The sequence below is a fragment of the Abramis brama genome (assembly GCF_963993115.1).
Source record: "Abramis brama genome assembly, chromosome: 23".
In the NCBI taxonomy this organism is placed as follows: Eukaryota; Metazoa; Chordata; class Actinopteri; order Cypriniformes; family Leuciscidae; genus Abramis; species Abramis brama.
In genome coordinates, this window is record NC_139985.1 from 29,970,005 (window position 1) to 29,988,716 (window position 18,712).

Sequence of the window (18,712 nt, forward strand, 5' to 3'; positions counted from 1 at the left end):
TTATTAAACTACCAGGATGCATTATAATACTTCTAAACAGTTGTTTAGCTGTATATTGGAGGCGCAAATCTTCAAGTAAATGGCTTTTATTTTCTACAAGGATGTTTTGTCTCAGTGCAAATCTCACCAGAATGTTACAATGTAACAGTAACCAGTAAATATATAATATATATATGTATGTGTATGTGTGTGTATATATATATAAAGAACGGAGTATGTAACAATTACTAAAACTGGCACAATGAAGATAATACAGAACATATTGATTTCATATAAAGTATTACACAGACAATTCCACGAGGATGGTAGACGTGTGACGGTAAAAGCTTGAGTTACTGTAATCTGATTTAACACTGTGGGAAGTAACAGAAGTACTAATGCTCTCTTTAAAACATTGTGCCATGGAAGTTTGTTCACACCAACAAACAAAAATAAAGGTATCTGCGACTTTTTCTCTCACAATTCTGCCTTTTTTCTGAGAGTTGTGAGATAAAAAGTCGCAATTACCTTTTTATTTCATTTATTTGTTTATTTTTTGCATGCTTCAATGCCTCGCAGTTGATCTGGTGTGTGTGTAGAGCGAGAACAGTGTGTTTCCCGACTCTGATCGCAGCGTATGAAGTCTGACCAGACGAAACACTCAAACACGGACAGTTCAAACGGGATCAGAGATGCTCAGATCTGTCGGATCGCTGCTGTTTTCTCACTTGTGCTTGTTTTAAACGTAGAGGATGTGGACTCTGGATATCAATAACCGTGTTTTTGAGAGCGTTACAGTTCAAACGGGATCAGAGATGCTCAGATCTGCCGGATCCTCGCGTGTGCGCTCCTGATGTCTAGCGCTCGCTCCCGAACTCCTCCATCTGGAAGATGAGCTGCACCGCGGCGTCCACGTCGGGCACGATGCTCTCGGGCTCCACCAGCGCCGGGTCGAAGCAGAAGTCCCTGTGCCCGTGGAACACCGTCTCCGTGACGCTCCGGCCGGCGTCTCTGGGGAGCTCCAGGTGAGGGTTATACACACCTGTGCACACCAGGATGGACTTGCAGGAGGTTGCGGATGGTGACGCGAGCTCACTTTCCCAGCCGTTACTCTCCGAGTCCGAGTCCTGAGGGATGGTTCCCGATCCCGATCCCACGTTGGCCACGGCTCGGCTCTTGCGCGCCACGCGCTCCTCCAGGTACCGGTTGTAGAGATTGGCACCGTAGATGTCAGTCATCAGGTTGTCCCTAAAGGGTTAACAATAACACAGTTCATTAATTCTTCACGGTGCTCTTCACGTGTCACATTTTATTATTTCAATGAAATGAATGTTTCATTATTATTAGAATTATTAATATATTGTGTCACAATATATCGAAATACAAAAATGCATCAGTATATGTGTATAGTTCACCCAAAATGAAAATTTCTGTGTGAGAAGACATTCAAGTTTACAGAGTTTTAGTGTCAGAACTATATTAAACTACAATATATAATGTTGAATATAATGTATAATAATGCAGTGGGGGAATATGTGTGTGTCCTGATAATGCCAGATGGCAGGTTTGTCCCTAAAGGCATTTAAAGGGTTAACAACAACACAGTTCATGAATGCTTTAACTCTCTGCTGCTCTTCAACAGCGTGTCGTCAAACACAAACTGTTTTTTTATTTTTATTATTTCAATTAAATGAATGTACTATATTTTAGTTTTTTGATTTAATATTTTGTATTTTTAGGGGATTTTATGGTAGCAAAATTATATTTAGGCTGTATTTATAATCCATTTATTCACTTTTTGAGCATAGACCTGAAAATAAAATTTCCAAATTAAGCCAAATTATAATTATTTTCCAAGTGAAACTGTGGTAAAGCTTGAATGCTTCAGAGCAGCGGTTCTCAGCCTTTTCCTCCACTATGGTCCGAGTGCGAGTCGGGGATATCGGCGGGCTGTGACTAGCAGAGCATTCATGTAGTTCATTAGTTAAATACGAGGTGATCTAGCGCTGAAATGTGTTGTTTTTTAAATAAAGTGATGAAAGTGCGCGTTGCCGCGGCGATCAGCGGCGGACACGCTGTTCTCTTGAGGCTCGCGCACAGTCTTCACTCGGACGCGCGCTTCAATCCGTTGAGGAGACTCTATTCATTCCGGTGAAATTACAAAACAAACCGCACACAAACGTGTCCCTGCCTGATATACAACCACTGATAAACGTAATCGGTTTTGATGAGGATAAAACCCAACACTCCTCAGAGCGGATTAGAACCCAGAACCCCTGACAGTACACACCAGAACCGGATCTATGCATTTATACACTGAAAATTCTCCACACTACAACATTAGATCTCATATATGGGGGCGGTTTCAGATCATCTCTACATCACACACCCCATCGCCAAATCATAGGAAACTTCAGTTAAGACAGTTCATCTTAACAATACACAATAAATCAATATACAGAAAAACAGATTTCTAAAATAAGGGATGATCCACAAATCTGTGAGTACAGTTTGCAAAACTGAACAGGTGATGTGGTGCAATATTGAGTTACTGTAAGAAACCATTCCAGCGGGTGGAGTTTACTGTACTGGATATTACACACCACCTGAGTATTACACACACTCCTTTAACTGGAACTGAATATTACATCCAAATATTATTGTTGTGTAACTTCACCGACTGGAACAGTATTTACAGTTGTTCCCAGGAACTGAATATTACGACGATTGCGAAAGTGTGCACGGATTATGAATTTGTTCACTGTCACCTTGTACATAGTTTTGTTTATGCATAGTTCTATTTTGTTAATAAATTTTGCATTCTATTTTGTCTTTCTCGTGTGTCCCTGTTTCTGCCGCGTCCTGAAGACGGACTGAGCAACCACAGCTCCTGTACGCTCACAGATCTGGGGTTTAATGCCGCGGTTCAGAAAACCCATCAAGATGTTTATTATGCTTGAATATATGTATATATTATATGTCTCATAGCATATATAGGCCTCTTAAACACGGCTCCTGGAAACTTCTGTCGGCTCTATGTGAATACGAAGAGCCAAAACCTCTTATAGAAATATTGTCACATGGTTTTAATTATTTGAGCCACTCTTTGAGTGGTTACAACTTATTTTCTATAAGTTGAAGACTAAATTTTAAAACATTGCCTAAATTCTAAATGATCCAACAAAATGGTTCTAGAGAGAGCAATTTTTTATTTAACTTTTGTTTAGCATTTTAACTGAGTATTTTATTATATAAATATCAACCTCTCAACTTGCGAGTCTGTCCCATGACCTAAACGGGGGCGTTCTGGGCCGCAGGAAAAGCTTAACCTATTATTTATTTATTTATTTATTTGTCAATGTAAGTCTTTAAATTGATCAACATTTAACAATGGTTAACTTTGGTTCAACTTTGCGTTTCAGGGCTTGACAGTAACGCTTGTTCTCTTTTGAAGGGGCGAGTGAACGTGTGAGAATCGTCACTTGAGTTCCTGCGGTCAGAGGAAGTTCCTCTAGTGGAAGCGTGTGGAACTGCAGCCGAACAACATCTCACTGAGAGATCATTTCATCAGATATCAGGATCAAAATTGGAACACAACTTATTTCACTTCAGCAATAATCTCCCAAGAGTCTTCTTTAAAAAGAGAACAAACTAAAGTCTGCAAAGCATTCAAGATTTAAATCAAAGTTCCCTGTACTGACATATGACATATTTAAAAGTTTTTTCCTTCAAAACTATTTTTCATTCCTTCAACAGCTTGAATGTAACTGGAGCGCGTGTCACTCACCCGACAGCATACAGCGATGTGATTGGCTGCCTCCAGCCTCGCTCGGACGCCTGCTCTCTGATGAGGAACTCTGCGTAGTGATAGGTCAGTTCGCTGGGCTTCCCCATCAGGGCCTCGTACTTCAGATCCTGACCCGTGATCTTCTTATAGATGCTCTCCAGACACACCATGAACGTGCCGTGACCGAACCTGTGGACGGGAATCTCGTTTATTAATGGCCAGACTCACGCACTCACTGCTGTCTGTTAAAGAGCACATATTGTGCTTTCCTCATCTGTGTTTAGTGTGTAATGTTGCTGTGTGATCATGAAGAAGCTCCAGTTCTTCTCTATATCAGTGTCAGTGTTTCTGAACTCCTGAAACGCCTCCAGTGTAGTCTTGAGTTTCTCCCGGGAACGAACACGTCACAATATTCCTCATTATAATAATTCATGCGCAGAATAAAGGGGCGGGGCCTGGTTGAGTTAGTTAGTAGTGTGTTAAACTGGCAGGTGTGAGTGTGAGCAGGGCCGTAGCTAGAGGATTCGGGCCCCCTGAAAAAAATATTGATGTGGGCCCCCACCACCCCCCACCAATATCATATACTGTACAACAGATGAGCATGGAGGCCCACATACAGTATAACAGAAGAAGGTGATGTTGTTGTAAAACCTTTATTTTAAAAGTTAAATTTATATAAAAATTACAACTAATAAAAAGAAATTGTTAAATAATAATAAAACCAATTTAAAAAAAGTAACAGCAAAATAATGTTTTTTCCCCCATCAGGGAAACAGTCTGTTATAATTCATAAATCAAAAAGTAAACATTTATACAAGAATGACAAGAATGCAGTCAAATTTAAAAAATAACCTCATTTATTGTTTTATTTTTTAATAAAGATAATATTATTATTATTATAAAGCTAAAATTTATTCATTCAAGTGCATTCGTGTTTTATTGATGTAGGCTAATAAATACATCATCAGCCGGCAGGTTAGGTGCATAATGCAATGCGTCGTGACTCGTTTACAATAGTGTAAAAAGACAGGGATTTTGAACACGTAATCATTCGGTCGATTGTGGTGCGCATCGATAATGAAGAGTGAGTAGCCTACCCGACAGGCTGTAGACGGTAGTTTTCTTATTTCCAGCGAAATAACAATACAACCTGTCTTCAAAGAACGTCTTGATCGACTGGGATACAGCAACTCTCCTGGCCTCCCTCTCATTCTTTTCATAGCGTTTCTGGTGCCCTAAGTTATGTTTTCTTTTCCCCGACATTTTCAGTCAATCTCCTGCTCTTCCACCAAGTTCATCGTTAACTTCAGGCACTGCCGCCTCAACTCTGATTGGTTCTGTTCACGAGCTGGGGCGGGACTTACAATTTTATTGGGTCGATCTGATGTTTGTCACTGACTGAATAATTAATAAATACTTTAGATCGGACTAAACCATTTATAGGGAGGTAAGAGAATATTTTGAAAAAATATTTAACCAAATTGCATGTGAGAGTGTGTGTGTGTGTGTGTGAGTGTGTGTGTGTGTGAGAGTGTGTGTGTGTGTGTGTGTGTGTGTGTGTGTGTGTGTGTGTGTGTGTGTGTGAGAGTGTGTGTGTGTGTGTGTGTGTGTGAGAGTGTGTGTGTGTGTGTGTGTGTGTGTACCTGGGCGAGTGTGCCTCCGCCATCCACATCAGGTCCATGTTGCAGGCCAGCAGTGGCAGGTGTGTGTGTGTGTGTCGGCTCTCGTATGAACCGCTCAGATTCCCACTTGTCAGAAGAACGTCGACGATCAGCTGTAAGTTCGTTTCCCACCGGATCGGCTCACCGAACAGAACCACAGCTACACACACACACACACACACACACACACACACATAAATACAGTAAAACAGTGAAATATTATTCCAGTGTAAATCATCTGTTCTCTATGTGAATATACAGTAAAATGTAATTTATTCCTGTGATCAAAGCTGAATTTTCTTCAGTGTCACATGATCCTTCAGAAATCACTCTAATATGTCGTATTTTTGTGGAAACTGATGCATTTTACGTTTCAGGATTCTTTGATGAACAGAAAGTCCTAAAGAACAGCATTTATCTGAAATATAATCTTTTATAACATTATAAATGTCTTCACTGTCACTTTTGATTAGTATTAACTTCTTTAAAAAAAAAAAAAAAAAAACATAAAGTCTTACTGACCCCAAACCTGTGAGCTAGTGTAGTTCCGGATCATTCAGACCGCTCTCATCAACAATATTCACAGAAATATGAGCATTTCTACAGTGAAGAACGACTGACCCAGAAACATGTGAAGGAGCGAACAGAGCGATCCTTTAACCTGCCGATTAATGTGTTTGAGTTGAGTGTGTGTGTGTGGTTGAGTTGAACGTGTGTGTGTGGTTGAGTTGAACATGTGTGTGTATGGTTGAGTTGAACATGTGTGTGTATGATTGAGTTGAGCGTGTGTGTGTGTGTTTGAGTTGAACATGTGTGTGTGTGTTTGAGTTGAAGATCTCACCTTCGACCTTGGGCAGGGTCACCACAGGAGAGGACTGAAACGACAGCACATCATCGGTTAGACACATCATAACCTCTCATGTCATTCGCTCCGCATTACAGAAAAACACCAGACTATAACAAACCATCGTAAATCCTTCCAGGAGTGGTTGAGTATGATTTCTCTTTTCTAGCTTTAGTTAGTGTGTAATGTTTCTGTTTGAGCATAAAGAACATTTTTGATCAAGACTCCAGTAAAAACAGCTGTGTGTGTGAATATATAGTCTAATGTAATTTATTCTTGAATTTTTGTAACAGTTTTTATTTTTTGATCAATCGAATGCATCCTAAAAGTATTTGAAGTAAAAAAGTGTGTGTGTGTGTGTGTTCTGGGCTCACGGGGAGTTTGGGCCGCCGGTTGTGATCCACCATGTCCAGCAGAGGGAAAGACTCGCGCAACATGTCGATGCTGACGACGTTAGTGAAGCCCACGCTGATCCACAGGTTAAGGAGTCATTATCACTGCTTTATGACCAAAGCCTTTTCTCTCCGCAAACAACAACAAGAGATTTGAGGGATTATGATAATCCCATTCCTCAGATTAAGCTTGTAAATACTATCACATCATCGAGGAGGAATAAAAGCCACATCTGCAAATATGCACACAATAAAATCTGCAGGTCAACAATCACACAAGGCCGTATGAGGAGGATAACACACACACACACACACACACACACACTGAAGGAACAGGAGGATAACACACACACACACACACACACTGAAGGATACTTCTTGGCGATGTCCAGCACAGGGCCCTGTCCCGACACCAGCACATGCTTGTCGTGAAACTTCTTGAACATTCGCAGAGGACTGTGAGACATCATGACCTGGTCCTGAGAAATCTATAAACCAAATACGTGATTCTATAAATCAAACACGTGAGACTAGGGAAGCACATGACAAACGGGAACGGTGAGAAATTACAAAATAAAAGCCCAAAACAGACGCGACGGCAACATTTCTAAACCAAAATTTGGTCTGTGTAAACCGTCCTCTCATTGGTCAGAAGACCGTATCTTTGAGATGCTCATTAAACACCTTGTAAACTTCAGTATTTCTGTGTTACGGATTTTAACAATGAAACAAGTTTACAAGGTGTTTGGCGAGCATCTCAGAGATGTAATCGTCGAGCCGAACAGCTTCTCTCTGACCAATGAGAGCACAGGTTACTCACACACGACTTGTGGTTTAGAAATGTTGCCTTGTGAGAGCGAACCAAACCAAGATGAAACTGCAACACTGTAACGATTTTAATCAGTGATTCGGAACAAAACAAACGATCTACAGGTCTGAGAACGCCTCTCTGTGAAGCTTCAAACGGTCGAATCACATGGTGTTCTCATTTATATTTGGTCTTATAGTCCACACTTATTATGTTTGTCGATTTGCTGGCAGGCACAATATAGTTTTTAACTGCAAAATCCTTTAATAACAGAAACTTTAGGAAGCTGAATCACAATGTTACAGATTAATAAACACTCAGCACTGAATCATGCTGTCTGAACTGTGTGGAAGTTTGTTTACGCCACAGAACAAAAAAACAAAAAAGATAATTGCGACTTTTTTCTCACAATTGCGAGTTTACATCTTCTATAAAGTCAGAATTGCATGATATAAAGTTGCAATTGCGTGTTATAAAGTCGGAATTGTGAGATTTAACTTTTTTTTCTCAGAATTGCGTGTTTATATCTCATAATTCTGACTTTCTAACATGCAATTGGGAGAAATAAAGTCAGAATTGCGAGATGTAAAAAGTCGCAATTATCTTTTAAAATGTTTTATTCTGTGACGGAAACAAGCTTCCACAGAACTGTTAAAAAGCACAGTTTTAAAAATAAACTTCCGTGTGAATGTCTTTAGCCGGGGAAAGAAGTGTGCCGTACATTCTCCCAGCGCATGAAGCTCTTGTATGTCGAAAGCTGACGTTTATTTAGATTTCTCATGATTTGATCTCTTCAAGCTGAATGAATGTGATACAGAGAGCATTTCACAGCAGAAATCTCCTGGAGACTGCGAGAGAACAGAACTCACGGGAACACCCAGTATGTGTGACAGCTGATCTGCCTTCTTCTGTCGTAAGCAGTTTCCAGCATTCGTGACGAAGACGACGGGAACCAGGAACTGTCCCTTGGCGTCCACAAGCTTCTGGAAGGCTCTCTTGGCCGCTGGGATGGGCGTCTTCCCTCGCACTAGGACTCCATCGATGTCAAACAGCAACCCGAAGCCTGGCTCCAACTGTTAGAGAGAGGCAGAGATCCACAATAGAGGGCAAAACATCAAAAACAGACCTAAAGAAAAGCACACATTACTGGATGAATCAGAGTTTTTGAACGAATCTCTTGAATGAATGATTCAATGACTCACTCATAGAGACTTCACTTGTTTCATTACTGGATGAATCAGTGTTTTTGAACAAATCTCTTGAATGAATGATTCAATGACTCACTCATAGAGACTTCACTTGTTTCATTACTGGATGAATCAGCGTTTTTGAACAAATCTCTTGAATGAATGATTCAATGACTCACTCAGAACGACTTTACTAGTTTCATTACTGGATGAATCAGTGTTTTTGAACAAATCTCTTGAATGAATGATTCAATGACTCACTCAGAACGACTTCACTAGTTTCATTAGTGGATGAATCAGCGTTTTTGAACAAATCTCTTGAATGAGTGATTCAATGACTCACTCAGAACGACTTCACTAGTTTCATTACTGGATGAATCAGCGTTTTTGAACGAATCTCTTGAATGAATGATTCAATGACTCACTCATAGAGACTTCACTTGTTTCATTACTGGATGAATCAGCGTTTTTGAACAAATCTCTTGAATGAATGATTCAATGACTCACTCAGAACGACTTTACTAGTTTCATTACTGGATGAATCAGTGTTTTTGAACAAATCTCTTGAATGAATGATTCAATGACTCACTCAGAACGACTTCACTAGTTTCATTACTGGATGAATCAGCGTTTTTGAACAAATCTCTTGAATGAGTGATTCAATGACTCACTCAGAACGACTTCACTAGTTTCATTACTGGATGAATCAGCGTTTTTGAACGAATCTCTTGAATGAATGATTCAATGACACTCATAAAGACTTTACTTGTTTCATTACTGGATGAATCAGCGTTTTTGAACGAATCTCTTGAATGAATGATTCAATGACTCACTCATAGAGACTTCACTTGTTTCATTACTGGATGAATCAGTATTTTTGAACAAATCTCTTGAATGAATGATTCAATGACTCACTCAGAACGACTTCACTAGTTTCATTACTGGATGAATCAGCGTTTTTGAACTAATCTCTTGAATGAATGATTCAATGACTCACTCATAGAGACTTCACTTGTTTCATTACTGGATGAATCAGCGTTTTTGAACAAATCTCTTGAATTAATGATTCAATGACTCACTCAGAACGACTTCACTAGTTTCATTACTGGATGAATCAGCGTTTTTGAACAAATCTCTTGAATGAGTGATTCAATGACTCACTCAGAATGACTTCACTTGTTTCATTACTGGATGAATCAGCGTTTTTGAACAAATCTCTTGAATGAATGATTCAATGACTCACTCAGAACGACTTCACTAGTTTCATTACTGGATGAATCAGTGTTTTTGAACGAATCTCTTGAATGAATGATTCAATGACTCACTCAGGACGACGTCACTTTCATTACTGGATGAATCAGCGTTTTTGAACAAATCTCTTGAATGAATGATTCAATGACTCACTCATAGAGACTTCACTTGTTTCATTACTGGATGAATCAGCGTTTTTGAACAAATCTCTTGAATGAATGATTCAATGACTCACTCAGAATGACTTTACTAGTTTCATTACTGGATGAATCAGTGTTTTTGAACAAATCTCTTTAATTAATGATTCAATGACTCACTCAGAACGACTTCACTAGTTTCATTACTGGATGAATCAGCGTTTTTGAACAAATCTCTTGATTTGAGTGATTCAATGACTCACTCAGAATGACTTCACTAGTTTCATTACTGGATGAATCAGCGTTTTTGAACGAATCTCTTGAATGAATGATTCAATGACACTCATAAAGACTTGTTTCATTACTGGATGAATCAGCGTTTTTGAACGAATCTCTTGAATGAATGATTCAATGACTCACTCATAGAGACTTCACTTGTTTCATTACTGGATGAATCAGTGTTTTTGAACAAATCTCTTGAATAAATGATTCAATGACTCACTCATAGAGACTTCACTTGTTTCATTACTGGATGAATCAGTATTTTTGAACAAATCTCTTGAATGAATGATTCAATGACTCACTCAGAACGACTTCACTAGTTTCATTACTGGATGAATCAGCGTTTTTGAACTAATCTCTTGAATGAATGATTCAATGACTCACTCATAGAGACTTCACTTGTTTCATTACTGGATGAATCAGCGTTTTTGAACAAATCTCTTGAATGAATGATTCAATGACTCACTCAGAATGACTTTACTAGTTTCATTACTGGATGAATCAGTGTTTTTGAACAAATCTCTTGAATTAATGATTCAATGACTCACTCAGAACGACTTCACTAGTTTCATTACTGGATGAATCAGCGTTTTTGAACAAATCTCTTGAATGAGTGATTCAATGACTCACTCAGAATGACTTCACTTGTTTCATTACTGGATGAATCAGCGTTTTTGAACAAATCTCTTGAATGAATGATTCAATGACTCACTCAGAACGACTTCACTAGTTTAATTACTGGATGAATCAGTGTTTTTGAACGAATCTCTTGAATGAATGATTCAATGACTCACTCAGGACGACGTCACTTTCATTACTGGATGAATCAGCGTTTTTGAACAAATCTCTTGAATGAGTGATTCAATGACTCACTCAGAACGACTTCACTAGTTTCATTACTGGATGAATCAGCGTTTTTGAATGAATCTCTTGAATGAATGATTCAATGACTCACTCATAGAGACTTCACTTGTTTCATTACTGGATGAATCAGTGTTTTTGAACAAATCTCTTGAATAAATGATTCAATGACTCACTCATAGAGACTTCACTTGTTTCATTACTGTATGAATCAGCGTTTTTGAACAAATCTCTTGAATGAATGATTCAATGACTCACTCAGAACGACTTTACTCGTTTCATTACTGGATGAATCAGCGTTTTTGAACGAATCTCTTGAATGAATGATTCAATGACTCACTCAGAACGACTTCACTAGTTTCATTACTGGATGAATCAGCGTTTTTAAACAAATCTCTTGAATGAGTGATTCAATGACTCACTTAGAACGACTTCACTAGTTTCATTACTGGATGAATCAGCGTTTTTGAACAAATCTCTTGAATGAGTGATTCAATGACTCACTCAGAACGACTTCACTAGTTTCATTACTGGATGAATCAGCGTTTTTGAACAAATCTCTTGAATGAGTGATTCAATGACTCACTCAGAACGACTTCACTAGTTTCATTACTGGATGAATCACCGTTTTTGAACGAATCTCTTGAATGAATGATTCAATGACTCACTCATAAAGACTTCACTTGTTTCATTACTGGATGAATCAGCGTTTTTGAACGAATCTCTTGAATGAATGATTCAATGACTCACTCATAGAGACTTCACTTGTTTCATTACTGGATGAATCAGCGTTTTTGAACGAATCTCTTGAATGAATGATTCAATGACTCACTCATAGAGACTTCACTGTTTCATTACTGGATGAATCAGCGTTTTTGAACGAATCTCTTGAATGAATGATTCAATGACTCACTCATAAAGACTTCACTTGTTTCATTACTGGATGAATCAGTGTTTTTTAACAAATCTCTTGAATGAATGATTCAATGACTCACTCAGAAAGACTTCACTTGTTTCATTACTGGATGAATCAGTGTTTTTGAACGAATCTCTTGAATGAATGATTCAATGACTCACTTATAAAGACTTCACTTGTTTCATTACTGGATGAATCAGTGTTTTTGAACGAATCTCTTGAATGTTTCAAAATCGCACCACTGTTCCTGAAAATCAAGGGGAGTAACGAATTGTGAGTTTTGTGCACCGTTTCAGCCCAATTTAAATAATATCTTATAATGCCTTCAAATGCACCTTAGACAAGTGACTAAAATGTATTTGTCATTGAATTATTCATTCAAGAATTGTGTTCAAAAACGCTGATTCATCCAGTAATGAAACAAGAGAAGTGTTTATAAGTGAGTCATTGAATCATTCATTCAAGAGATTCGTTCAAAAACACTGATTCATCCAGTAATGAAACAAGAGAAGTGTTTATGAGTGAGTCATTGAATCATTCACTCAAATTCAAAATTCTAATTATTTAAATATTTTTAAATAGACTCCAGCAATTAACATTTTGTCAGAACCTTTAGTAAATTGCATGTTATTAGTTTAGTTGTCTGCTCAGAATTGTGATCTGTCTTGTTGTGAATTAATTAGAATAGAAATGTTTAATTAATTATCTTTAATAATAACAGAAACAGTTTTGTCATTTACAAGGTTGTTCAGCTTTCAGAAAAGTCTACCCATAATGCATAGCGGGCGAGAACACGCAGAAAGAAAAGAGAGAGATTAGAAAAGAGATTGACTCCATGTGTGTGTGCTGTCTCTGTGTAATCCTGTTCATAACCTTCAGTAAACAGTGTTTTATTTTAATTCAAGTTGTGCAGCTCTAAAGCGTTCTGAAAGTTCACGTCAGGACAAAGGATTTCCCAGTTAGCCGCGCAAACTTGCCATGTCGACCAATAGAAGTCTGCTTGTCTTATGAGTGATTCCTGTGTGAGATCTGCTTCATAAATTGCTACGCTATTGACATCAAAATCTATATTCCACTAATATGACCGACCGCATCGTTGAAAGACATTGTTTGGTCACACTATATCTTAAGCTGGCCTTGGTACAGTGGAACTACACACACACATGTAACATGAGCTTACTATAGGGACTGATTTAGTGTTACCTAATGTTTCATTTGATGCTTTGGCAACATGAACTAAAGATATAGACAGAATAAAGATGACATAATCCAGTTTTAGTGGCACACACACACACACACACACACACACACACACACACACACACACACACAAGCATCTCCTCATTGCAAGAAGTCTCTCTCTCCTGGGAGATTAACTCCGCCAGAAGAGGCTGACGCTGCGTCACGCGCGACCCGACGGACGCTCGTAGCGCTCACTGGAGGATTACAGTCCTTCTGCTTTAAACATCACATTCCCCACAGCGAGTCTCTCTCGGGAAGACCCTCCATCACGTCCTTCACTCCTGCAGTTCTCATGAAGAGACGTGATGTTTATCAGCACAATCATGATGAGGTTCCCTACAGATCACCAGATATTCCCACATCTTCAGTCTGTGTGAGGAAGAGGCTTGGTTTCACTGTGTGATCAGAGACGCTGAGTCATGATAATCTGACCACAAAACCAGTCACATGACGCACGGGTATATCTGTGGCAATAGCCAATACACTGTATGGGTCAAAATGATAGATTTTTCTTTTATGCCAAAAATCATTAGGATATTAAAGGAACACTCCACCGTTTTTTGAAATAGGGCTTATTCACCTTCTTTCCTACATTTAGATAGGTGGGCAAATGCATTTTTGTCTCAGTGCATGCATTGTTTTAGTTTGACAGGGTCGGCGTTAGCTTAGCTTAGCATAATGAATGGAATCCTTTGTTGCCAGCTAGCATGTCCTGAGTAAAAGTGATATAAAAAATAAAAAAACCCCACCTAATTACTTCTTGTGGCCTGCGTATTCACAACAAGTACAAATAGCGATGCAGATTAACACTAGGTGATTTCCTATGCAGATATTGACCTGGGACTATATTAGGGGGAAGCACAGGCGAAGCACTGCTACTTGGGCGCAGAGATATCACACCCAAGTAGCAGTGCTTCGCCTGTGCTTCCCCCTAATATAGTCCTTAATATATAAGTCAATATCTGCCTAGGAAATCGCCTAGTGTTAATCTGCATCGCTATTTGTACTTGTTGTGAATACACAGGCCACAAGAAGTAATTAGGTGTTTTTTTTTATTTATATATATATCACTTTTACTCAGGACATGCTAGCTGGCACCAAAGGATTCCATTCATTATGCTAAGCTAAGCTAGCGCCGACCCTGTCAAACTAAAACAATGTATGCACTGAGACAAAAATGCATTTGCCCACCTATCTAAATGTAGGAAAGAAGGTGAATAAGCCCTATTTCAAAAAACGGTGGAGTGTTCCTTTAAGTAAAGATCATGTTCCAAGAAGATACTTTGTTATATATTTCCTTCCGTAATATATCAAACATGTATTTGTGTGAGTGAATGCAGCACAATCGCCAACAGAACAACTTTAAAGGAGATTTTCTCAATGTTTAGATTTTTTTGCTCCCTCAGATTCCAGATTTTCAATAGTTGTATCTCAGACAAATATTGTCCTATCCTAACAAACCACACATCAATGGAAAGCTTATTTATTCAGCTTTCAGATGATGCATACATCTCAGTTTCAGAAACTTTACCCATGTCCAGGTCACATGGTCCCGCAGAAGTGAACTTCACTGATTTATGCTGATTAACGGTTTGCTTCAGTGAGGGACTGAAGAATCAGAGAATATTATTCTATAGAACTATTCTGTTGATTTAACACTAGTCTAGTGCAAACATCTTTCCTTTTCACATATTTATTAAATATTAAAATATAAATGTGCTTAATTTCAACATTTCTGAGTACATCTGCTGTCATTAAACTGTATTATACATGATATCAACTATACGCAAATCCACATCAGTCAGAGTAGAGATCAAAACATAATCATTTCGACACTTTAATTTTGAATTTTGATCCAAAAACCTCAATCACAGGCAAGTTAAGTAAGCCTAATCTATTCGTTTGAATAATTACTCTACTTATTACAGCCATTTATGTCAGGGTTATTATCATTAACTTAAACTAACTTAAGTATGTTGTTAAAGTCCCCCTGTGGTGAAGATCCAGCTTTTAATGTTGTTTATGTGTCTATGTGGTGTTTTTAATATGCTTTAAGACAAACCATGTGTAAATTCATAAGTCGACACCATTGCTGAGTGTTTTCTGTCACAGTTGGCTAACCGTGGTCCGTTCGTGTGTGTGTTTTTGTGCTGATTGTCATCACCTGGACTGATCAACTGATTACTACCTCATCAGCACCGGCACACCTGTTATTTATTTAGATCTGTCTATATAAGCATTGTCTCTTGTTTTGTTAACTGTCGGATCATTGTCATTGTTACCCGTCTCTGCTTCATGTCTTTGTTACCTGTTATCCTGGATTTCTGTTTTATGTTTATTTGTGTAAATAAATCTACATTTGTTACTTGCATTTGCATCCTCATCTATACGTGACATTTCCTCCTTAAAACTGCAGTGAACCAAAGACAGTCTCAAAAACACGCTTTGAAATCGCTGGTGTTTCTGACGTCACAAACTACCTTGTAACCAATCAGATCAACGTGTGATCATCAACCAGTGGATCTCTGAGTTGAGTGAGTGAGTGGAGGCGGGGCTCATTTGCATATTCATAGAACCGCATGTACTAAATGAGGCAAGGGTGTCGAGTTACATTCACGATATTTAAAGCCATTTTTTTTAAGGGAAAAACATTTAAATATGTAATTTTGATGATCAAAGATGAGTTTTAAGGGATAAAATGATTGACTACAGGGAGACTTAAATTAATATTACTCAGTACTTAAATATATTATTAAACTGAAACAAGGACACCTTAACATAAAGTGTAACCAAACATTTCTTTTTAACTGAAATAAAGCTCAAATATAATAAAATATAGATATTAGTTGAAAAACAAACTAAATGAAGATTAGAAATGTTGCTGAACTGAAATAAGTTTAAGTACTCAAATTAATAACTGGAAATAAATACAAGTTAAAGTTAAAATAGATTTAACCTAAATAGAAATAGAAATTAAAAAAAAAAAATATATATATATATATATATATATATATATATATATATGAATAAAATGACAAAAGCACATAACAAAATAAAAAAAATAAAAAATAAGAATAAAAGCTAATGAAACTATAAGAAAACTGAAATAAGGAAACAAAACATTTAGATCACAAAACAACTTTGCATAAATATAATGGCATAAATAACAATAACCATTAATAATTATTAATAACATGATAATTAATATTAGTCTGTCTTTGTATGAAGTGTCTTTGACTAGAATGGAATACTATTTAGATTTAAATTAATCGCACTTATATGTTTTTACATTGTTATATTTTAAAAAATGCATGTTAACGACATCTATAATGTATAATCACCCCTAATGTTACCGTGTCCTCCTCAATAACAGCAGTTTCACAACATCAACTATACCAGTTATTATTTTTGACTTAAATACCTAATATAAAAGCAGACCATTAATATTAGCTTATGTTTTGTATAATCAGAAATACGTAATGTTTTTTTTTTAACTGCCGCTGCCCGATGCTCAAAACAACAAAAATGAACTATACCAACCTTGTAGTTACAGTATAATAACAAACAAGTGATCAAAATATCAATTTCAATTTGATCAAGGGATCAAAAAATATCACAATTCCTCTGATTTAAAAGATGAAAACTGAGCTGTGAAAATGAATCTGCAAATCAATAACTCCAGAGAAAATTACAGTAGACGAGGATTTACACACACGCACACACACACACACGCACACACAATGGATCCAGCGGTTGAGCAAACATCGGATGATGTAGGCATGTAAACACTACCTGGCTGCTCAGTCCTCGCGCGGGCGTCACAACGCGCCGCACGTGCCGCGAACACACGCCGCTCGACGGCCTCATCAGCGCGGCGAAGGCCTTCATCTCGATCCGCGGTTCTGGGAGTTCTGCCCGGTTCCTCCGCGGTTCTGCGAGTGAGTTCTGCCCGGTTCCAGTTCCTCCATCGGGCTTTATCAGCGCTGAGGAGTGACGACAGAGGAGGAGGCGCGAGGCATCGAAAGACTCAGGATTCAGGAAATAAACATCCTTCCGCGCCGGCAAATGGGGGAACGCGACGCGACGCGACAGACACCCCCATCCGTCCAGCGCACGCGACGCGACCAAGCTGCAGTAAAAATGCTTCTGATGCCCTCACTAACATGGAAAATCGGAAGGACCAAAAAGGGCAAAAAGAAAGAAGAGTTCCTTGTTTTTGTTCTTTTTATCTTTTCTTTCCTTGGCATTCTATGAAAAGATGTTGATTGTTGCACTGACTGTGACATAACACGAACAAACAAATAATAGTTGTATTATTATTAACTGTTAACAAATACAGTAACAAATGTGTTGCTAATGGTTAGTTCATGTTAGTTAATACATAAAATATAAACAAATGAACCTTATTGTAAAGTGTTACTATGAAATCAAAGATTTAAATTTGAAGAGTTGGACGTGGACTTAAGATTTCCTTTCACTAGATGTATTTCCCCAAGATAATAACACTTGCCTTGGATAAAAACGAATGACTTTGTCAGACTCAGAATGCGGCTGAAATCGAGTTATTATTTTATTATAGTTATGTATAACTCGCATGATGCCATAACTTTTAACTTTTTAATTAGCTTATCGTCCTTAAAAAACGATTTCTTTAAGGGGGGGGGGGGGTAATGCCCTTTTCACAAGATGTAAAATAAGTCTCTGATGTCCCCAGAGTGTGTGTGTGTGTGTGTGTGTGTGTGTGTGTGAAGTTTTAGCTCAAAATCTCTAAAAAATCATTACACACTAATTAAAGTTAGAAAAGTGAAATCATAATCAACCACCCCTTTAAATCAATAAGAGCATTTTTGTAATGATTTTATTGATAAGGTTTAGTTTGCTTTATTAATGTTTCCATTTGTTGCATGTGAACGATGCTCTTTAAAGGTGCAGTGAGCGATTTGAGCACCAAAACCCACCTCAGCCAATCAGCAGTAAGGGGCGTGTACACACATTAGGGGGGAGGAGCCTGTGTTATATAGCACGTGCGTGAATGGACCATTTTCACAGACTGATGCGTTTTAACGTTCATCAACATTGAAAACCCTGCAAAGTTTTTTATATTTTCATTTTAATAAATGTATGTATATTTATAACACTACAGTTTGTATTATATTACTTTTGCATCAAATTATAAAAAACTAGTTACGGCTGCTGTAATACAGCGGCTGTGGGAGTGACGGTTAAGTTGACATCTTTCTCTCTTCTGACTGCCATTATCAATCTCTCTCTCTATGTTGTCCCTCTTTTTGAGTTTTTCTTTTGCTATTAGAGCAAATGGGAACACAAAAAAATATATTGAATGCATTGTCTCATTCACACTATA

General features: G+C 37.9%; 1 protein-coding gene across 1 annotated transcript in view; it reads right to left on the reverse strand.

Annotated features, from left to right (window-relative positions):
* The window catches only part of nuf2 (UF2 component of NDC80 kinetochore complex), a 47,169-nt gene extending 29,674 nt beyond the window's left edge, over positions 1 to 17,495 (reverse strand). The window contains exons 1-5 of the mRNA XM_084100865.1: positions 17,137 to 17,495; positions 8,341 to 8,544; positions 7,039 to 7,151; positions 6,646 to 6,739; positions 6,269 to 6,302 (exon numbers count right to left, since the gene is read on the reverse strand). Coding sequence (XP_083956991.1) covers positions 6,269 to 6,302; positions 6,646 to 6,739; positions 7,039 to 7,151; positions 8,341 to 8,544; positions 17,137 to 17,235 — 544 coding nt within the window. The 5' untranslated portion in view covers positions 17,236 to 17,495. The remainder of the gene's footprint in view (positions 1 to 6,268; positions 6,303 to 6,645; positions 6,740 to 7,038; positions 7,152 to 8,340; positions 8,545 to 17,136) is intronic.
* Positions 17,496 to 18,712: the final 1,217 nt, after the last annotated feature.